This window comes from Erinaceus europaeus, chromosome 7, assembly GCF_950295315.1.
Source record: "Erinaceus europaeus chromosome 7, mEriEur2.1, whole genome shotgun sequence".
Lineage (NCBI taxonomy): Eukaryota > Metazoa > Chordata > Mammalia > Eulipotyphla > Erinaceidae > Erinaceus > Erinaceus europaeus.
In genome coordinates this window covers 13627555-13650609 of record NC_080168.1, presented here as the reverse complement: position 1 = coordinate 13650609, position 23055 = coordinate 13627555, and the positions used below count along the sequence as shown (strand labels likewise).

Sequence of the window (23055 nt, the reverse complement as noted above, 5' to 3'; positions counted from 1 at the left end):
CTTAACTGTGTGTGCCACTGCTCACCCCCTTATTGTTATTCTTTAAATGCAACTCTGGGGATGAGTCCAGGGCCAGGCACATGTGAATGGCTATTGCTGAATGGCTATTGCTGAATGGCTTTTTTGGCTCAATTAAAAAAATAATAATAAAATTTCAGAGAGAGGGAGAGACACATAGCAGCACTCCCCCACCCATGGAGCTCTCCTAGTATGTCCATGATGCTGTGCTCCCACACAGTGCTGGGGCTTGAACTAGGGGGCTCACTTATGGTAGGCTGTGCCCTGGCTTGGGTGAGCCATCTCTCATCCCCCTGCTATCTGTTTTGAGCAGGTAGAAGCTGCATTTTCATAATGTCCTTCACCCCCAAATCACTTGAGGACACCCCCAGGGGAGAAATAATTTTCACTTTCTCTTTGAGACTCCTGTGGTTCAGAGAGAGTCAATATTTTAGCTGAGATCACACAGCAGCCAAGAAGCTGAGGACTGGGAAGTTGGGACTCAGGACAGCCTGGTCCCAGAGCCTACTCCCCTTGTCCTTGTCCCGGGGATCTCTTTCTTTAAGCTGGAAGCACCCCAGGGCTGGAGCCTGAAGGGGAGAGTCCCCCCCCCCCCCCCCCCCCCCGGTGGCCTACCTGTGTCCTCCTCAGGCTCATCTGCCACATCTTCCTCCTCCAGCGGGACCGGGTACTGCAGGTGAGTCACCAGGCCCATGTTCTCCTTCCGGTAGAACTCTATGAGCTGGTCCAGCTTGGTGAAGAGCCGCATGGGCACGCCTTCAGATGCCTGCAGTAGGACCCAGACAGAGGCACGCTGGAGCTCAGACAATGCCAACCACGAAGCCACCAGCAGCTGCATCCAGCACGCCTAGGCAGTGACCACAAGCCAGAAAAAGCCCTGGACCCACCCGTGTCGGTCCCTTGCACCCATACACACCCAACCAGAGCCACCCGGGGCCAGGCTGCCAGAGGTAGACTCCACAGTCTGATTTCTTCTTGCAGCTACTTAAATAAATAAGTAAGTAAATAAATAAATAAAACCTTCTTTGTTAAGCAGCGAGTTAGGTAAGAGGTGCGTCCCCATGAGGACAGGTTGAAGGATGTCTTGTCTCCTTTCCTTTCTCTCAAACTTCCTTTCCATGTGTTATGTAAGGAAGAGGTTTTCATAAGGGCAGAACTGGAAAGTGGAAACTTTCTTTAAAAAGATCAGATCTACAGTCCTCCAGCCCCGAGAGGCTTGTCAGTGGCATAGATGATGTATGTATTTGCCAGACCACCTGTGAGAACAGTGATTGCTCTTACCCCTCCTTCCAAAGCCATCTCTTAAAAAAAAAAAAGTTTTTTTAAAAAATATTTTTATTTTATTTATTTATTCCCTTTTGTTGCCCTTGTTTTATTGTTGTAGTTATTATTATTGTTGTCGTCGTTGTTGGATAGGACAGAGAGAAATGGAGAGAGGAGGGGAAGACAGAGAGGAGGAGAGAAAGATAGACACCTGCAGACCTGCTTCACTGCCTGTGAAGCGACTCCCCTGCAGGTGGGGAGCCGGGGTTTGAACGGGGATCCTTATGCCGGTCCTTGTGTTTTTGCGCCACCTGCGCTTAACCCGCTGCGCTACAGCCCGACTCCCAGTTTTTTTCTTAATTCACTTATTAATGAAGGAGAACGAGAGAGAACCATAACATCACTGGGGCTTATGTTGTTCTGGGGATGGGGCTCTGGACCTCACACTTGCAAGTCCTGTGCGCTACATGCCTAGCTCTGATCACTTTTTTTTTTTTTGCCTCCAGGCCTATTGCTGGGGCTCGGTGCCTGCTCTATGAATCTACTGCTCCTGGAGGCCATTTTTTTTCCTTTTGTTGCCCTTGTTGTTTATCATTGTTGTTATTATTATTGTTGTTATTGCTGTCATTGTTGTTGAATAGGACAGAGAGAAATGGAGAGAGGAGGGGACGACAGAGAGGGGGAGAGAAAGACAGACACCTGCAGACCTGCTTCACCACCTGTGAAGCGACTCCCCTGCAGGTGGGGAGCCGGGAGCTCGAACCAGGATCCTTATGCCGGTCCTTGCACTTCACAGCATGTTTATTTAACCTGCTGCGCTGCCGCCCGACACTTTTTTTTGTCATTACTAGGGCTTCAACTTTCTGTGTTAATTTTTTTTCATATAGAAATAGGGAGACAGGGAGTCAGGCGGTAGCGCAGCAGGTTAAGCGCAGGTGGTTCAAAGCGCAAGGACCAGTGTACGAATCCCAGTTCCAGCCCCCACCTCCCCACCTGCAGGGGAGTCGTTTCATAGGTGGTGAAGCAGGTCTGCAGGTGTCTTTTTCTCTCCTCCTCTCTGTCTTCCCCTCCTCTCTCCATTTCTCTCTGTCCTATTCAAAAACAACAACATCAATAATACCTACAACAATAAAATAACAAGGGCAACAAAAGGGAATAAATAAATAAATATTAAAAAATTGGGAGACAGAGGGAGAGAGAAAAGAAATCACGGCACCAAAACTTCTTCAAATGAGGTGGAGACCAAGCTGGACCTGACAAAAGACAAAGCACATTCACTGTCCAGGTGAGCTATTTTGCCAGCGTTGTTTTGTCTTTTTAAGTTTTCTTTCTTCCTTCCTTTATTTCTCTCTTTTATCTTTCATTCTCTCTTTCTCTGGAGCTTATTCATGTGTGATTTCACTGTTTTCTGGCTAATTCTTTCAATCAGACAGAGACAAGGGGGGAGAGAGAGACAAAGAGAGTCAGGTAAACACCACCACACTGAGCATTCCCTGGTGCTAGAGCATCTTCCATGTGGTGCTGGGGCTTGTACCTTCATCAGATGTATAGCAAGGCATCCACCCTATCTGGTGAGCTCTCTCTATCCCTCCATCACTGCTTGTTTTTTTTTTTTTTGAGATGTAAATGGAGTGAAACATGGATTTTTGGCCCAATTTTTTTTTTTTGTTAGCCCTGGTCATTTCTTTTCAACCCTAGGAAACTCTATGCTTTTATTTTAGCTTTTTAAACTTTGTTATAATTTTTAAGAGAAAATCATTTATTCATTAATAGGAGGGAGAGGGAGGAGAAGGAGGAGAGAAAGACAAGTGAACATCACTCCGGCACCTCTGATGCCAGGAACTGAACACAGGACCTCAGGCTTGTAAGTTCAATGCTCTAACCACTATGCCACCTCCTGGGCCACTCGAACTCTATTTATTTCACCTTTAAACTTTATTTTATTTGACAGGGCAGACAGAAATTAAGAGGGAAAGAAAAGATAGAGAGACACCTGCAGCCCTGTTTCACTGCTCCTGAAGCTTCCCCCTGCAGGTGGGAGGGCTTGAACCCAGATCCTTGCATATGGTAACACGCGCACTTAACCAGATGCGCCACCACCCGGCCCCCATTAATTCTGTTTTTATCAAAAACTCAGAAAATGGTAGAGCCAGCAGAAAAAAAAGCCTTCTTGATTTCTGCCTCTGTTGAGGGTGACAGGAGCCATTCTATAGGGCTGTACAAAATCCCCAGCCCCCAGCCCTCCTGTGATCTTGCCCCCCCCACCCCCAGCCCGACCACCGAAGGAGGCTCCACCCACCAGAAGCCTGGCCCACCAAAGACCACGCCCACACATCCCCGCCCCTCGAGCTCCCTCTGTAGGGGTTTCAGACCGGTGGGCTAGGAGCACTGTACCAGGAGCCTCCAGCACCAGAGCCATGCCCTCCATCCTGCCAGCATGATTTATCTCCCTGCCCAGTACCTACCCTGCCTCTCCTCCCCACACCTATCTCAAGGAATGTCACCTTCCTCTCCCCACTGGCCTGACCCCAGACACCCCAGGAAGGGCTAAGACAGGTGGTGGTGGTGGGGTGGTCAGAGCCACCTTTTGTTGGAGACCAAGGCTCCACTCACCCATGACCCCCCACCACCCCCAGCTGCCTTCTGGCATGAGGGGATGGGAGTGGGGGGCCCCATTCCCCTGTGGGTAGGGACCAGGAAGCCTGTCCAGGTTGGTGAGCCCATGGCGGCTGGGGCCTTAAAGTCAGGTTCCCATTCTCCAGCATGGGGTGCAAGCAGTGGGATTGGGGACCAGACAAAGCAGGGTGAGCAGACAGGGACAGGCCAGACATCCAGGAGCAAACCAGGACTCAGATCTGAACTTGGGTCCTGGTGTCTGGTGAGTAACCCCAAGTGGAGTGAGGACCATGTTTTTAAGGAGTGTTGAGGTGACCAGGAAATAGCGCAGCTGGTAGAGTGACCCAGTCGTGTGCCTGAGGCTCCTGGTAAGACTTGTGCTGCATTGCCATATTCAAGCCCAGCTCCCAGCACACTGCAGGAAGCTTTGGTGCTGTGCTTTCTTTCTCTCTCTCTCTCTCTCTCTCTCTCTCTCTCTCACTCTATCTGAAAAAGTCAACCCAGGGAAAATTTTCTGCCTCTGGGAAAGAACCTAGCTGGCAAAACATGGAACTTTCCTGGGTCCTGGTTTGATTCTCAGCACCTCATCATCAAGCAGAGTGATACTATGATCTCTCTCTCTCCCTCTCTCTCCCTCCCCCCCCCACAAAATTCTATCTTGTATGAGATAAATACAAAAAAAAATTAAATAAAAGAGAGTCAACCTCTGCAGTGACTTCTCCATCTCTCATCTCTATTCCTCTCCTAGCGCACTGTGTGGGCACATGCCCTGCACACGTGTGTAGATCTGTACACAGGGGCATGTGTGTGCGTTTGAGTGTGTGGTGTAAGCTACTGAGCGCCTTTGCATAGTTATAAAAAGGCTTTCTTTCTTTTTTGTCAAGAAAACTCGTTTCCACTAATTCCCTTGTTTCCCGAAGCCCCACGTGAAGCCCTGTCTTTCAAGCATTATTAAACTAGAAATATCTGAGCAGCAGCACACGGGCCTGCAGAAGAGCTACTTGAGTAGACTCAAAACCCAAAACGAGCAGAATAGCAAAAACAATCTGTCAGCGAGGGAGCCAAGAGCCCCCGCCCTCCAGTCACCCAGTCACAGTAACTGTCAGCTTGTCACAGGATTTGGCTGACAGGCCGTAAGGCGTGTGGAAATGAGGAGGAAGATCTTGTCCCCCTCAACAGAGAAAGTCATAGGAAGGTGACTGAGGTGAGGGTGGGAGAAGGCCTCTCAGGGAAGGTGCTCAGGGAGCACGTGCTGTGTGGGGACTTTTTGGGGCACCCGTGCTGGGCCACTCAATGCTCTAGGCCCCACAAGCCACCAACCATGCAGGTGACAATATTCCTTCAGTTGTGGGCATATTCGCTTCTGGAGAAGTCAAGCGTGAAAACTCAAAGAGAACCACTGGATGGAGTCTCAGGGGGACGACACAGACTAAAATCAAGCTGTAGCCTAGGAGGCTGTGCAGCGGTAAAGCACAGGACTCGCAAGCCTGAGGTTCCTCAGTTTGATTCTCCAGCACTGCACATGCCAGAGTGATGCTCTGGGTCTCTCTCTCTTTGATTAAAAAATACATCTTTCTGAAAGATTTTTTTAAACTTTAAAAAAAATTAAAACATTTATTTATTATTGGATAGAGACAGAGAGAAATTGAGAGAGGCTGGGGGGATAGAGAGAATAAGAGGGGAGTCGGGCTGTAGCACAGCGGGTTAAGCGCAGGTGGCGCAAAGCACAAGGACGGGCATAAGGATCCCGGTTCGAACCCCGGCTCCCCACCTGCAGGGGAGTCGCTTCACAGGCGGTGAAGCAGGTCTGCAGGTGTCTGTCTTTCTCTCCTCCTCTCTGTCTTCCCCTCCTCTCTCCATTTCTCTCTGTCCTATCCAACAATGACAACAACAATAATAACTACAACAATAAAACAACAAGGGCAACAAAAGGGAATAAGTAAATAAAATAAATATTAAAAAAAAAAGAGAGGAAGAGACTGAGAGACACCTGTGGTAACCACTCAAAGCTTCCCCCTGCAGGTGAGGACTCGGGGCTTGAACCTGGATCTTTGAACACTGTAATGTGTGCACTTAACCACCTAGTCCCTGATTTTACTTCCTTATGTAGTATTTTACTATTTAATTATTTTGATAGAGACAGAGAACTCGAAAGGGAAGGAGATAGAGACAGGGAGATACCTGTAGCACTGCTTCACGGCGCATGAAGCTCCTCCCCTGCAGAATCCGGCTTGAACCCGGGTCTTTGTGCATGATAGCATGTGTGCGCAAGCAGGTGCAGCCCCACCTGGCCCTTCTTGTTTACTTACTACGAGAGGAAAGGATAAGAGAGAACCAGAGCATTTCTGTGGCACACGCACTTCCAGAAATTAAACTCAAAACCTTATGTACTCAAGGTCTGCACTCTGTCTGCTGAGGTCTGCCACCCACCCAGCTGCAACAACAAGAAAAAAAAAGTTTTTTTTTTTTTTTTTTTTTGCCTCCACGGTTATCACTGGGGCTTAGTCTAAGCCCGCACTACAAATCCACTGCTCCTGTGGTCACTTTTTTTTTTTTTTCGATTTTCTGGATAGGACAGAGAGAAATTGAGAGGGGAGGGGAAGATAGAAAGGGGGAGAGAAAGACATCTGCAGACCAACTTTGCCACTTGTGAAGTGACCCCCCTGCAGGTGGGGAGCCGGGGCTTGAACTGGGATCCTTGCATGGGTCCTTATGCTTCATACTATGTTGTATTTTACCCAGTGCACCATCACCTGGCCCCCACAACAAGAAAATCTTTAAGAAAATAGGATGAGGGCTGTGGAGACAGCACTATGGTTATGCAAAGAGTCTTTCTTTTTGCCTCCAGGGTTATTGCTGGGGCTCGGTGCCTGCACCACGAATCCACTGCTCCTGGAGGTTATTTCTTCCCATTTTGCTGCCCTTGCTGTTGTGCCCGTTGTAGTTGTTATTGTTGTCATAGCTGCTGTTGCTGTTGGATAGGACTGAGAGAAGTGGAGAGAGGAGGGGAAGACAGAGAGGAGGAGAGAACAATAGACACCTGCAGACCGTTTTCACCGCTTGTGAAGTGACCTCCTGCAGGTGGGGAGCTGGGGCTCGAACTGGGATCCTTACACTGGCTCTTGTACTTTGTGCCATGTGTGCCTAACCCGCTGTGCTACCGCCCAACTCCCGCAAAGAGACTTTCATGCCTGAGACTCCAAGGTCCCAGGTTCAATCCCCAACAACACCATAAGCCAGAGCTTAGTAGTGTTCTGGTCTCTCTCCCCTCTCTCTTTTTCTCTCATTAAAATAAATAAATTAAATATTTTTTTTAAAGAAAAGAGGGTGAACTATCCGGGAGATGGCTCACTGGGTACAGCATACACTTTATCATGCTTGAGGACCTGGGTTCAAGTCCCCTGGCTACTGTCTGGGAGCACCTGCACAGGGGAGGCTTCATGATTGGTGCTATGCTGTCTTTCTCTTTACCCCTCTCTCTCTCTCTCTCTCTCTCTCTCTCCCTTTCTGTCTCTGACTCTCTCTGGAAAATAACAAGAGTCTGCCAGGAGTGGTGGAATCATGTCGGGCCCCACTGAGGACTCTGGGAACAAAGGGTGGGGGGGATGTCATCGTGTATGGACCAAGGGCCACAGGATCAAGGGTAGCAGTGATCAGGGGAGAGAGGTAGGGAGAGGTAACCTGCACCCCCCAGCCCCCATCAGCTGGCCCAACCCAGACTGACTGAAGCCAGGTTCAAGAGAGACAGCCAGAGAGTCTAGGTCAAAGAGGATGCTCGGCGGACAACCATCCCCACCAAGGACAGCAGAGACCCCAGAGAGAACTGGTCAGGGTGACTCCAACCGCCACCTGCCTGTGAGCGGGAGCCCCGCCCCTTAAACCGCAGGGAAGGGGTTCAGACACACTTCCGCCTGGGGTAGAGCTACCCTCCCTTCCAAAGTCCTCCGACTTTGTTCCTCATTCACCAGTCATTTGGGAACGGAGAAAGAAACCCTGGTGTGTTTGCAAACTGGAAAGCCCCCCAGGACTACGCAGACCTCCCGCTCTCCCTCCCTCCCCTAGTTACAGGTGCTCCCTGGCTAGTGACCCCCCCCCACCCCCCCTGGATTTCTGCTCTCTCACTGTCAGGAAACAACTCCTATATGGATTTATTCTTTGACCAGAGTACCTCTCAGCTCTGGCTGTTGGTGGTGCCAGAACTTGGACCTCTCACTGGCAAGTCCTGCGTGGTTGCACAAGCCTGTGCTCTATCACTGTACTGTACTCCTGAGCTGGAAGGGTCTCTTTCTCTTCCTATTTTTTTTTTTTTTGCCTCCAGGGTTATCGCTGGGGCTCGGTGCCCGCACTATGAATCCACTGCTCCTAGAGGCTAGTTTTCCCATTTTGTTGCCCTTGTTGTTTATCATTGCTGCTGTTATTGCTGTCGTTGTTGTTGGACAGGACAGAGAGAAAGAAATAGAGGAGGGGAAGACAGAGAAGGGGAGAGAAAGATAGACACCTGCAGACCTGCTTTACCGCTTGTGAAGCGACCCCCCCACACACAGGTGTGGAGCCAGGGGTTTGAACCGGGATCCTTGAGCTTTGTGCCATGTGCGCTTAATCTGCTGTGCTACCGCCCAGCCCCCCTAAAATTTTATTTATTTATTTTTCTTTTTTAAATTTTTTAATATGTATTTCTTTATTTTCCCTTTTGTTGCCTTTGTTGTTTATCATTGTTGTTGTTATTGTTGTCGTCGTTGTTGGATAGGACAGATAGAAATGGAGAGAGGAGGGGAAGGCAGAGAGGGGAAGAGAAGGACACCTGCAGACCTGCTTCACTGCCTGTGAAGCGACTCCCCTGCAGGTGGGGAGCCGGGGGCTCGAACCAGGATCCTTACGCTGGTCCTTGAGCTTTGTGCCACTTGCGCTTACCCACTGCGTTAGCGCCCAACTCCCTATTTATTTATTTTTCAGAGACCTAGAGAATGAGTGAGTGAGAGAAAGGCTGCTCTACTCAGCTCTGGATATGGATGGTCAGGGATTGAATCAGGGGCCTCTCTCTTCCTCAGTCTGCCACACCTTCTCTCCTGAGCAGACAGCCAGAGAGCAGGGTGGGTAGGTTGCTTTTGCACAAGTGAGGAGGCGTGTTTCCTACCTGCTGTCTGCCTGGTAAGCCACACCTGAGGGGTGCAGAACAGAGACCCCTTTGGGGTTTGGGAGATTTGATACACAAATGGACACAAGTCTGTGTTCAGAGCTGAGGCTGTGTAAACAAAGCAAAAGAAAACAAACAACGAATCCTGGGTAGCTGGTTAACTGAGATCACAGAACAACAACAAAAAAAACTGTCTCTTTTCTTGCCTGCCATTAAAAGTCTTTAGTCAGCCAGGCACTGGGTTAGGCACACACATTCCTGTGCTCCAGGACCCAGGCTTAAGTACTTGGTCCCCACCTGCAGGGGGCAAACTTCCCCCTCCCCTCTCAATTTTTCTCTGACTCTATCTAATAAATAAAAATAAAAAATATTAGTAAGTCTTCAGGCTATGGAAAGTTCCAGGTCCTTTCCAGCAAGACCCTTCCTGCAATATGATTCAGATGCTCCCAGCAGGCCCAGCCAGAAGTCCTAGAAGGAAAGACGCTGCTTGGCTCAGCCTTGGCTAGTTCCTCAAGTCCACAGGAGTTGCCTCTGGTGCCATAGCACCTCCCACGTTGTTACCAGATTCTCAGCCAGAAAGATGGGACACCCCCGAGGCCTTCATGCCAGAAGCATTAAAGTTAACTATGCCAGCAGACCCAGCCAGACTCAGTTCCTCAAGAGATAGCCTTGAGCACAATGGCACCAGCCCTTTTATACAAACAGCAACCTTCCTATAGTAACTCCTAGCAACAAGCTTAGCAGGTGACTTTTTCTTTTGTGTATACAGAGAGTACAGCTTGTTTGGGTTATCAGCCGTATCTTGGGCAGAAGGAGCAGATTCTAAGGCCACTGACCAAGGCCACTTTGATGACAGCAGCAGAAAGGCCTGTTTGTGCTGGGAGGAGGCGGCAGAAGATTGATACCAGCTGCACTTTCCTTTAACTAAGAAGTGAACCCTTGCTTTTCTTTTTAAAAGTTAACCCTTGCTGGCTTCAGTGAAACGTTTCCCCTGCAGGTGAGGAGCAGGGGTTCAAACTGGGATCCTTGTGCTTGGAACTGTGTGTGCTCAACCAGGTGCACCACCCCCTGGCTTGGGGACTTTCTTCTTTTTTTTCTTTTTACCAGAGCACTGCACAGCTCTGGTTTATAGTGGTTCAGGGAGATTGAACCTGGGACGTTGGAGCCTCAGGCATGAGAGTGTCTTTGCAGAACCATTATGCTGTCTACCCTGTCTGGGACTTTTGCTGTTGCTGCTGTCCTCTTTCTCCCTCTCTCTCTTTTTTAGTAACTTGTTTACATATTTACTGTGAAAGAGGAAAAAATGGTGGAATAGGGAGACACACACACACATGAGAGAGAGAGAGAGAAAGAAAGGGGGAGGAGGGGGAGGGAGAGAGAGACGGAGAGGGAAGGGGAGAGGGAGGAGCAGAGAGACTAGAGCCCTGCCCAGTGCTGGCATAAGGTGATGTTGGGGATTGAACCTGTAGCCCCTGGGACCTTAGACAAGCAAGCTAATACTGTAACAGGCTGAGCTCTCTCCCCAGACCCCTATTGTGATTTCTTTCACTCTCATGACTTTTCTACCAGCGAAAACTAAGAGAATGAATACAGACTTGCTCTAATCCTTCCCAGCACTGAAAAACAAACAGGAGAGAGAGACCCAAGAGGTACATTACGAGGCCCTTGGGGGCTGTGTAAGGCACAAGCCCCCCCCCCCCCACACACACACACACACCACCACCACCACGACTCAGATTGGAAGTCCTCGGGCTTCTCCTTTTTTTTTCTCCAGGGGTTGTGACTTTATTCAGACACACCAGCCTAGAGCTTCTCCCAGCCTAGCGGTTCCCACCAGGGGATTAACAGGCCTGTGTCTCCACCTTCCCCCCCACCCCCACACAGCAGGAAGAGTGGCCCTTTAAGTATAGTGTAGCTCCGGGTGCAGAGGGCTGGGGACAGGGCGCAGTGGGGTGCCTTTTGGGGTCCCCTTCTCTTCCACCTCAAGTCCTCAGTGTTTGTGTCTCAAGTCACTGTCTCCCAGCTTCCCACAGCACTAAGGAAGCATGCCTTCCCCTTCTCTATCTCTGTTCCCCATTTCTCTCTCTTAAACTTTTTTTTAACTTTATTTTATTTGATAGAACAGAGAGAAATGGAGGAGGAAACAGAGACAGAAAGACACATTTGCTTCAGTGCTCACGAAGCTTCTCCCCGGCAGGTGGGGGGACTGGGGTCTTAAACCCAGGTCCTTGCACATGGTAACACATGTGCTTAACCAGTTGCCCCACTGCCTGGCCTCTGTTGCCCATTTCTCTTTCAACCCAAGGGAAGGCCCCAGTGGAGCAGCTGGAGGTGGGGGCTGGTTCCCAAGACTGCAGCCACATGGCTGTGGGCACAGCCTAGGCACAGATAGCCCTGATGATCCCCTGAGCTCATGCTCAAACTGGCGTCACTCCATGGCACTGAAGCCTGTGGGGTACCCCTGCTTCCAAGAATGGAGCACATTCTCCATCACTGAGCCCAGAAAGGACTATTTTAGCCCTAATTGCCTCCCCAGGACGCTCCCTTTCCTGCTCATTTCTCTCCTCTTTGCCACTCTCTGAGTACCACTCAAGAGGCCGCAGGGACAACTGGCAGACAGGCTCCATGTCCTCAGTCCTGGGAGACTGCCCTGGGGGATCCAGGGCCTGGGGGGACTCCCTAATGAAAGAGGCAGCCCACCCCCAGCTCCCTCCCCACACACACCTGCCGGCCTCCCTCAGTGCCCAGGTTAAGAAACAGGCACCTGGGTGCTTCCCAGTACCCCTCCTCCTCCTCAACCTTGGCCACAGGGCTTGTTCCAGAAGGATGAGACATTTCAGAACATGGAGGGGGTGGGGGCAGTTAGGGGTGTCTAGTCCATGCACCTCCTTTCAGAGAGAAAGATACAGAAGCTTGCAGGGGAGATAGCACAATGGTTATGCAAAGAGATTATCATGCCTGAGGCTCCAAAGTCCCAGGTTCAATCCTCTACACAGTCATAAATAAGTCAGAGCTGAGCAGTGCTCTGGGGAAAAAGGCTTCCAGCCAAGTGTAAAAGGCAGTAGCCTTGAAGTTTTTTATGTAGAAGTTTTTAGCTCCTTTTAGTATAAGATGCTTGTAGTGTGAGATGGAAAATTCCTTGCCCTTTCCCCTCCTTGCTTGACAAACAGAACTTATCAGGGCCTTTGCACTAAGAAATTATTTTCTAGGAAGGGGCAGCTGATGGCGGGAGGATGCGGTGACCCTACCTGGCTAGGTTCTATTGGTTGTGTGATCTTACTATATTTGAAGTTAGCCCGTGCTTTGCTTTGAATGGATCATGCTTTTGCTAAGTTTGAAATGATTGGATTTTGTGTTTGCTATAGCCTGTTATTAGATGTAGGTTGATAAGGTGATGTGTTCCCCCTCCCTGAGTGTAGTCTGAATTCCTATAAATTGTGTGGTTTGAGCCTTGTTCAGGGTCGAGCTTGGTAGACTAACACCAGTCACCATCTCGGCCTGGATTGCAATTCGTCAATAAACATCTTTGCTTCCTTTCAGTGGATGGTGGTTTGATTTATGCTCGCTGACACCAAGGAAGGGGTGCAGCAGCCTGCAGATGTGAGGTGCTGGATTGCACCACGTCATCACAACGTCTTCCAAGGCTGCAGCCACTGACCTGTGTGCTTCTTCCAATTCAACTTGGAAGGAATTATCAGGCCCCTAGGTGCATGGAGAGAAGACTCATTGTCAGGATTATGGGGAAGCAGGGGCTGAAGGAGCTTCCAGTGAAGCCCCCTCTCACCAGCTGAGGAGAGGACAGGGACTAGGATGGTCTAACCATGAAGATCTTGGGATTTTGAAGGCAGTGAAATGATGCTCAATTTATTTGTTTTATTTTATTTTAAATATTTATTTATTTATTCCCTTTTGTTTCCCTTGTTTTTTTTTAATTATAGTTATTATTGTCGTTTGTCGCTGTTGGCTAGGACAGAGAGAAATGGAGAGAGGAGAGGAAGACAGAGAGGGGGAGAGAAAGATAGATACTTGCAAACCTGTTTCACCGCCTGTGAAGTGACTCCCCTGAAGGTGGGGAGCCTGGAGCTTGAACCCGGATCCTTAAGCTGGTCCTTGCGCTTTGCATCACGTGTGCTTAACCCGCTGCACTACTGCCTGACTCCCAGATGCTCAATTTAAAATGTACATTTCTCTGGACTTGGGGAGGAGGCTCAGTGGGTAGAGCACAGGACTTGCAGGTGTGAGGCCATGTGTTTGACCCCCCCCAATGGGGCTTATCTGCTCAGGGGATGCTGTGGTCTCCTGCTCAGAGAAAATGCTTTTTAAAAAAATGTATTGACTTAGAGGGAGATAAACAGAGCATCACTTTGGCACATGGTGGTGCTGGGACTCGAACTTGAGACCTCAAGCATATAAGCCCTGAGCTCTACCTACAGAACTACCTCTCCAGTCATTTCTTTCTTTTAATTTTAAAAAATATTTATTTATTTATTCCATTTTGTTGCCCTTGTTGTTTTATTGTTGTAGTTAATATTGATGTCATTGTTGTTGGCTAGGTCAGAGAGAAATGGAGAGAGGAGGGGAAGACAGAGAGGGGGAGAGAAAGATAGACACCTGCAGACCTGCTTCACCGCCTGTGAAGCAACTCCCTTGCAGGTGGGGAGCCGGGGCTCAAACCAGGATCCTACACCCGGTCCTTGCGCTTTGCATCACATGCACTTAACCCGCTGTGCTACGCCCAACTCCCTCCCTAGTCATTTCACATAAGTATACTGAGGATCTAGGAGACAGCGGAACTTACCATGATGCAAATGACTTTCATGACTGAGACTCTGAGGCCCCAGGTTTAATGCCTAGCACTACCATAGGCCAGAGCTGAGCAGGGCTCTGGTAATAACAGTAATGATGATGATGACAAAGTAAGTGTACTTGGCTCCGGAGACAGCTCACTCTCACTCGGTGTAGTGTGTGAGTACCAGTTTAGAGCCCGCAGGCTCTGCACGGGAGCTCCTGACACAAGCTATGGAGTTTTTCCATCTCCCCACCCCTCTCTTCTCTTACTCGTTATCTGGAAAAGAGAAAAATAAAACTCCTCTGGGAGAGGTGGAATAACACAGACTCAAAGCCTTAGAAAAGCCTTGATGGCAAAACACACAAACAAAACGAACTTTATATATATATATATATATATATATATATATATATGTATAATGTGATATAAAACATAATGTATTAGGGGCTAGCAGTAACACACCCGGCTGCCATGCAGAAGGACCCAGGTTCAAGCCCCTGCTCACCACTTACAGGGAAAAGCTTCACAAGCATTGAAGCAAATACTACAGTTGTCTCTCTCTGCCTCTCTCTCCCTCTCTGGATTCCCCTCCCTTCTCAATTTCTTTCTGTCTTATCTAATATAAAAGAAAAATGGATGGTAGATTCATCATGCAAGCACTGAGATAACCCAGAGATAGCCCTGGTGGAAAAAAACCAAATTGGGGACCTGGTTAAACACACACTTTACAGTGCGCAAGGACCCGAGTTCAAGACCCCAGTCCCCACCTGAAGAGAGAAAGCTTCACAAGTGGTGAAGCAGGGCTGCAGGTGTCTCTCTGTCTCTTTCTCTATCTCCCCCTCCCTCTCAATTTCTCTTTGTCTCTATCCAATAATAAATAAATAAAGTTTAAAAAGAAAAACCCACAATGTGTCACCAGTACAATTTATTATAAATATAATGTATTATCCCCTGGGATAGCCCAAACCCTCACACATGAGGATATTCGTAGCTGCAGAGAACAGGAAACAAGAAGACAGGTGAGGGGAGTGTGGAACCAGAGGCTGCCTGGCCAGCTCACCCTGCTCAGCTAATCGGCCGACTCACCGAGAACCCAGGCCCACTCCATCTTCCTGCTCCACATCTCAACATTTTTTCTTTTTTAAATATTTATTTCTAAGCGAATTTACTGATTGGATAGAAGACAGAAATCGAGAAGGAACAGGAGGATAGAGAAAGAGACCCCTGCAATACTGCTTCTCTTTTCTCCTTCCTTCCTTCCTTCCTTCCTTCCTTCTTTTTTTTTCTTTGTGATGATATGGGGTCTCACACATGTGTGACTCCACCAGCTGGGTCACTCTTCATTCAAAGACTGAGCGGGAGACACCCCAGCTCTGCTGCATCCTTTGCTGCCGTGGTGCTGGGGTCTCATCCTGGGGGTAACATTCATGGCAGGCAGATGCCCTGCCCAGTGACATAGCACTCAGAGTAAACTTTACATTCAAACATATGTTATAAATGAAAACATAGCCTTGAGGTAGGCGGTGGCACACCCAATAGAATGTATGTGTCACCATGCACAAGGTTCCAGGTTCAAGTCCCCAGCCCCCACCTGTAGGGGGGGCAGCTTCATGAGCAGTGAAGCAGGTCTGCGGGTGTCTCTCTCTCCCTCTTGATCTCCTTCCTTCTTGATTTCTCTCTGTCTCTACACAGTGAATGAATGAATGAATATTTAAATAAATTCATAACATTTTCAAATGTGGCTGTTGGGACATCGAGAGATGCTGGGTCCCTGCAGACCCCGTGCTCCATGATGCTGGGGGGCCCTGCTTCAGGTGGCCCTGGCCCCGGCCCTTCACAGACTCTGTCCCTTGAGTCCTCTCTGCTCCCTCTTGTGCAAGGCCAGGAAGTGTGCACTGCAGCCACATCCGCTGCTGGGGACTCTGACGGCATCAAGGCTTCACTGGGGGCCTCTGCAGACAATGCCAGCTGCCGCCCTCTTCCTGGCTGGCCACCCCCAGCCACCACAGCCCCCCACCCCACCCCCACCATCCCCCAGCTAAGTGGCCCAGCTGGGAGAAAGTGGTTTTGTTCTCTTTCTGTCAAAGCCACTGTCGCCCTCCAGGAACTGAGCCACCTGTCTGTCATCTCCAGGCTCTAGGTCCTGAGGCTTCTGCTCCACCAGGAAAGGAAACCCTGGAAGTCTGAGGGACCTTCCTCTCCCCAGGCCCCTCCCCTCTGTGTGACCTGCTGAGGTCCAAAGAAAGGCCAGAAGTGTACAGGGACCAGCCATGAAGGCAGGGCACGGTTTCCCTGGGGGGAGGAAGGATGTCGGGTGACACGGGGTGTGAATGGGGCCCAGGATCCTTCTCTTGCCAACTCCACTCCACAGGGCCTGGTCTGGGAGCCACCCCTGTTTCCTCTCCCATTGGAGAGATACCCCCAATGCCCAAGGAGTTAAAGCCCAGAGCCCCCAGGGCCAGTCCAGAAGCCTCTCAGTGTCCAAGGGTCCCAGACACTATGGAGCAACCATCTCACAGGCTCAGGGCCAAAGATAAGAGAAGCAGAAGCCCAGGATCCAGAGCAGGGCTGAGGGAGGCCCACCCCACCCCTGCCCTCCTCCTGGACCAGCCTGGAATCTTCCAGAGAATCACCTGGCTCCCCTTCTCACTGTCCCACACAAGCTTCCATCTGGCCTTCTGTCACAAAGACACCCCCCCGACCCAGCACCCCCTGATGGCATTCTCTTCTTCTTTTTAATCTTTTTCTTTGTCCCTCCTTCTCCTCCTGCTCTTCTCTTACTCCTCCTCCTCTTCCTCCTTCTAAGACAGCACCAGAGAGTGAACCCAGGACCTTGTGCTTGTGTAATGCAACTGTTAGGTGGACCCTCGAGTCTAACTCCTTCGGTGTTTATAGAGAGAGAGAAAGAGAGAGAGAGAGAATAAGAACAAGAAGGAGGAGGAGCAGAATAAGAGGGAAGGGGAAGGGAAGGGAGGGAAGGGAGGGGAGAGGAGAAGGGAGGAGAGGAGAGGAGAGGAGAGAGAGGCTGGGTGGCGGCACACCTGGTAGAGTGTATACCTGTTATACCTGTTACCATGCTCAAGGACTCAAGTCCTCTCCTGGTGGGGGGGCTTCACCAGTGGTGGAGCAGTGTTGAAGCTGTCTCTCCTTTTCTCTTTCTTCCTATTTCTCATCCTTTATCAGAAAAAAAAAAAAAGGCCACCAGGAGTGGTGGAGTCATGCAGACACTGAACCCCAGCCTTAACCTTGATGAAGACAGAGTGTGTGCTTGTGCGTGTGTGTGTGTGTGTGTGCTTGTGTGTGCGTGTGTGCGTGTGTGTGTGTGTGTGTGTAGAAAGAGAGAGAGAAAGAGAGAGAAAGGAGAAACACCACAGACTGCCTCCTGTGGTACTCCCAGGTGGTTGCAGGCCTTGAACTCAGGGCCCCACACATAGTAAGATATGCACCCTACCAGGTGAGCTGTCTCCCATGGCCCTCATTTGTACCTTCCTTTTATTTTATTATTATTATTTTTTTGCCTCCAGGGTTATTGCTAGGGCGAATCTACTGCTCCTGGAGGCTATTTTTCCCCCTTTTGTTGCCCTTGTTGTTTTACTGTTGTTGTGGTTATTATTATTCTTATCATTTATGCCATTGTTGTTGGGTAGAACAGAGAGAAATGGAGAGAGGAGGGGAAGACAGAGAGGGGGAGAGAAGGACAGACACCTGCAGACCTGCTTCACCGCCTGTGAAGCAACCTCCCTGCAGATGGGGAGACGGGGGCTCAAAGTGGGGTCTTTATGCCGGTCCTTTCACTTCGCACCTTGTGCGCTTAACCCACTGTCCTACCACCCAACCCCTTGTTCCTTCCTTTTAAAGATTTATTTTATATGGGATAGGGTTTCATGAAAGAGATGGAGAGATAGCAGGAAAGAAAGAGGGAGAGGGGAGGAGAGAGGGATGTGTGTTAGACTAGCACTCTGGTACATGCTGCGCTGGGGATCGAACCAGGAGCCTCAGGTTAGGCTTGTGCTATCTCAGCTGAGCTAGCTCCCAGGTCTTGCTGTGCTAGGTATGATCAGAACTACCACACAGTCTAAACACCCTATTTAAATAAATAAACAAACCATATTTATGAGTGGCAGGAATGAGACAGAGCGAAGCACCCCTCTGCTCTGGTCCTGGGGATACAACCTGGGACCTCTGGGGCCTCAGACAGTGCAGGTCTAGCTCCCTGATACAACAAATATCCTCCCATGCCTCCAAATGCTGTTTTCCTTTTGCCAGTGGGCCTCTGCCGGGGCTTTGTGCCCAAGAGAACCTGGGAAAGATGAGACCCCTGCTCTCTGAGAGGCACCTTCCTCCCTAAGGAGCTACGGGATGGCCTCAGGCATAAGGGGTGAGTCAATTTTCCATTTAACTTATTTTCTGTGGAGCCGGGGCCTCACACCCACTGATTTCACCACAGCCAGGCTGCTCTGTCATTCAGATAGTGAGAGAGCCAGAGAGGAGAGCGAGCACAACACGAGAACTTCCCCCAGTACCTTCCCATGAGGCGCCAGGGTTTGAAGCTGGGCCAGATGCACAGTGAGATGCATCTTGATAGAACTGTGGCTGGGCTCAGAAAAGAGCGTGAAGCTTTTTGTCTCCACAGGAAAAGAGGAACTGGAGTAGAAAGAACTGCGGAAGGTCTGCGGGCTCGCGCTGGCTGGTGGTGCGTGGGCTGTGCCTTCTACTCTTGTGACTTCCGTTGGGGCTGTGCTGTTCTAAAAGGGGTACCCAGGGCTTGACAGCCACCTCCCCCCTGGTGACCAGCACTGGCCTCCAAGGCTGGAGAGAGATATCCAGTGGGAACCAGCTCCTCTGAGACCAAGGGGGACACACAGGGGGTCACACTCTGTCCCTGTGACTCCACCACCATTGCTGGCACTCAAGTACCAAGGTGGAACCGTTCACATACACCCCTCAGGGTACGGGGCCCCAGGCAATCCCTATCACTGGGCCTCTCCACAAAGACTGACCCCCCCCCATCTCTACTATGATTCAGCCAAAGTGGTCTCTGGTTTGTTCTTTTTTAGAATGTATTTCTTCTTCTTCTTTTTTTAAATAATTACTTATTTATTTCCTTTTGTTGCCTTTGTTGTTTTATTGTTGTAGTTCTTGTTGTTGTTACTGATGTTGTTGTTGGATAGGACAGAGAGAAATGGAGAGAGGAGGGGGAAGACAGAGAGGAGGAGAGAAAGATAGACACCTGCAAACCTGCTTCACCGCCTGTGAAGTGACTCCCCTGCAGGTGGGGAGCCGGGGGTTTGAACCGGGATCCTTCCGCCGGTCCTTGTGCTTTGCGCCACGCACGCTTAACCTGCTGCGCCACCGCTGGACTCCCTAGAATGCATTTCTCTCTGTAATTTTAAAAATTGTAAGTTACCATTTGATTAATTTATTTGTACTTATTTTTATTATTTCTTTATTTTATAGGACAGAAAGAAACGGAGAGAGAAGAGGGAGATAGAGAGGGAGAGAGACAGATAGACACCTGCAGTCCTGCTTTACCACTCACAAAGCTTTCACCCTGCAGGTGGGGACCAGGGGGCCTTGTGCACTCAACCAAGTGTACCAGCCTGCCCCATAGGCTGTATTGCTTTTGAGGCCAGGAGACAAGTCACCTGGGAGAACATACATCCTTGGCCTGGGGTTTGAGCGCCAGCAGCAGCTGGGAGCACTGGGGATGGCACTGGGGAGCTCCATGGATGGTGGGGCAGTGCTGTAGTGTCTCTGTCTCGCTTCATTTCTCTGTCTAAGAAAACTGGGCCTAGGAGGCTGCTCTGCAGTATCAGGCCTATGTGAGGCCTTGAGTTCATTATCTGATGGTACATTAAAGTTTTTATTTATTTATTTATTTTGAGAGAGAGACCTCAGAGCACCACACAGCTCTGCCCTGTGCAGGGCCTGGGGTGGGGGTGGGGGACTTAGGACCTCACACATGCAAGTCCTGCTCTCTCCGTGCCAACCATCTCTACATCTGAGTCCACATCTGTGTGTGTGTGTGTGTGTAAATGGGGCTGTGGGAATGCATGATTTCATCTCTCTGGTGAAATCAGATATAGAGAGATAGAGACAAGGAGAGACATCACAGCTCTAGAGCTTCTTAAGTTGCCATAGCATTTCCTATGTGCTGCTAGGGCTCAAACCTAGGCCTCTGAAATGACAGTGCAGGTGCCTCAAGTCCCACCCCACCCCTGTTTTAAAGAATAAAAATCTTATTTATTCTATGAGAGAGAGAACCACTCTGGCATGTGGGGTATCAGGGTGTGAACTCAGCACCACATACATCCAAGTCCTACACTCTTTCTGCTTAGCTGTCTCCCTGGTCATGGAACCTCTGTTCTCTGTTTCTTCACAGCCTGTGTGTGTGTGTGTGGGGGGGGGAATCCCCTGATTCTGGAGCCACGGGTCCCAGGAGCATGAGGCCGGGGCATCGAGATCAAAGCCGTGGGAAGGATCGGACGTGGTGCCATCTCCACAAGAAACCGCAGACTCTCTACCGTCCCAGCTAGAGGCCCTGGCGGATGGCGACACTTTGAAGGAATAAAAGAAACCACAATGACGGGGAGAACGATCAAAAGAGCTTGGTGCCTTTTAACTCAGAAGGGTTCAGGCGTGGCTCTGCAAACCACCACCCAGGATGCCAACCCCGAGGTCAAGTCCATGAACATCTCTACGCCCAGGAGACACAAGGCCACAATGAGGCCAACGACTGCCCAGTCAGGTCCCTCTTCCCGGGTGGACGCATCCACAACAGGTAAGGAGCCCACCTGGATGAAGGCCAAATGGTCCCCACAGCTGGCAGCTGCCCAAGGGGCAGACTCAGACCAGCTGCTGCAAGTGGGCAGCCTGGCCCAGCCCAGAACATTCCAGCACAGGTTCTGCCGATTTCATGCCCCTGGGGAGGATCCCGAGTCAGGCCTGATGCCTCCCCTCTGGAGCAAAACCAAGCAACATTGATCCTGCTGCTTGCGCATCTGAATCGCGGTGGCCAGCCACCTTGTGTGCTTATCCATGCTGGTTTTCAGCAAGTGACCCAAACGTTTCATGCTCAAAGCTCCTCGAGTTGCTTACTCATACAGAGACAGAGGGAGAGACAGGCAGAGGGAGAGACATGGAGAGTGCTCACTAGAACCCAAGCCAGGGTATTGTAAGGCAGGCACCCTACCCTTTGGCCTCTCGATATATTCTTTAAAGACTGACTTTATTTCATATGAGGAGGGGCAGTGTGTGCTCCCACATCTGTGTGTCCAGGATGAAACTCAGGCCCAGAGGCCTTCCACCAGCTGAGCCATCTCTACGGCGATGCATCACAAGGTTTCCAAAATAATTGTTCAAGTTCAAAAATTGTTCTGGGGACCAGTGTTACATCTGATAGAACCCGTCTGTTACACAATGACCAAGGTTCAAGCCCTTGAACCTGCAGTGGGGGAGCTTCATACACGGTGAAGCAGTGCTGCAGGTGTCTCTTTCTCCTTCTTTATCTCCCCTTTCAATATCAGCTTTTCTCTGTCTTTATCCAAAAATAAATTCATTAATTTAGCTATTTTGTTTCATTTTACTGGGCTGACAAAATAGTTCACTTGAATAGTGCACTGCTTTGTCATGTGTGGCCCCCACTACACTGCAGGACGCGCAGGTGCTGTAGTCCCAACCTCCCTCTCTCTCTCTGCTTTTCTACTTCTATTTTGTTTTTCCTATTCAAGTGATATATAATTTCATACACAGAAATGGTCTATAGATTTCTAGTGGGGACAGCCAACTTTCTTTAATTATACGCCCCAACACACACACACACACACACACACACACACACTTGTCTGAGTGAGACCCCCACCTCACCCAAGAGCTCCCCACCTCTCCCCTCCCCCTCTCTTGAAGCAGTCAGATAAATATAAGTGTCTGGCTTCCACAGCCATCAACCCCCACACAGTGAGGCCACACTAAGCCCACACAGTTTGTCATGCAAAGTGGGTGCATGTGCCCCCTGCCCCCCAGCTTGAACTCAGCCAGGCTGATTCTGCTCTGGCATCACAAGCCACCTCTTGACTCCTGAGCTGGTGCCAGGCCCTGGGGTCCCACCTCTGGACTGGACTCGGCAAATTCCCAGGTGGCAGGCACACAAAGGAGGGCACAAATGTGCGCTAACCACTATGCTCCAGGAATCCTGCCAGCACTGCCCCCCCCCCCACATGCACTCTCTCCAGCCCTCCTCGCCTCGTGCTCTGCTCACCTGATCTCAGTACTGAGAGCATGACGCAGAGGTGGCATCCCCTTGGCCTTCTCCCTGGGCACCGTCTTCCCCATCAACCCCTGAGTCACAGACCCTTACAGTTGTCCTCTCCTCCCTCTGCATAGGGCCAGCAGGACTCACCTGCACGGTGAACTTGTCATCCTCGTTGGGCAGGATGCGGTATGTGTACACACAGTTCCGGTACCTGCAAGAGACCAGAGGAGGCGTCAGAGCCACAGAGACTCACAAGCTGGCCATGGAGCCTTTGTGCCCAGGAGCCAGGGAGCAGCCCTAAACCCAGAAAGCCCTCTCCCATGGTCACTGATCCCCTTTCCCACACCTGAGCCTGCAAAGAGCTTCTTTTTTTTTTAATTTCTTTTTGGGGAATTAATGTTTTACATTCAAAAGTGAATACAATAGTTTGTACATGCATAACATTCCCCAGTTTCCCATATAACAATACAACCCCCGCTAGGTCCTCTGTCATCCTTCTTGAACCTGTATTCTCCCCACCCACTCACCCCCACCCCAGAGTCTTTTACTTTGGTGCAATACGCCAATTCCATCTTCTTTCTAGGCGGGGTCATGTGGGTCCCACTAATGATGGCACCTGACAGCAAGGGAGCTGGTCTAAAAGAGCAAACCAGGGCTAGGGAGACAGTATGATGGTTCTGCAAAAAGACTTTCATGCCAGAGGCACCGAAAGTCACAGGTTCAATCCCCAGCACCAACATAAGCCAGAGTGGAGCAATGGCCTGGTTAAAAATAAATAAGTGAATGATAAAGGAAAGAAAGCTTCTCCAACCTCTAACTGTCACACTGACCACAAAGAGTGGACAGGAAGGGATGTTTCAGGATGTGACCTTAAAATGCAGGACTCCCAAGCATGAGGTCCTAAGGTCCATCCCCAGCAGCACATGTTGCAGACTAATTCCCTGGTTCTCTCCCTCTCACAAGTAGATGAATGAATAAACAAAT

At 49.9% G+C, this 23055-nt stretch overlaps 1 protein-coding gene across 4 annotated transcripts in view; it reads right to left on the bottom strand.

Annotated features, from left to right (window-relative positions):
* The window catches only part of INPP5D (inositol polyphosphate-5-phosphatase D), a 116585-nt gene that overhangs the window by 68081 nt on the left and 25449 nt on the right, over positions 1 to 23055 (bottom strand). For all 4 annotated transcript variants that reach the window (XM_060193805.1, XM_060193808.1, XM_060193806.1 and 1 more), the window contains exons 2-3: positions 22219 to 22282; positions 634 to 784 (exon numbers count right to left, since the gene is read on the bottom strand). In XM_060193805.1, coding sequence (XP_060049788.1) covers positions 634 to 784; positions 22219 to 22282 — 215 coding nt within the window. The remainder of the gene's footprint in view (positions 1 to 633; positions 785 to 22218; positions 22283 to 23055) is intronic.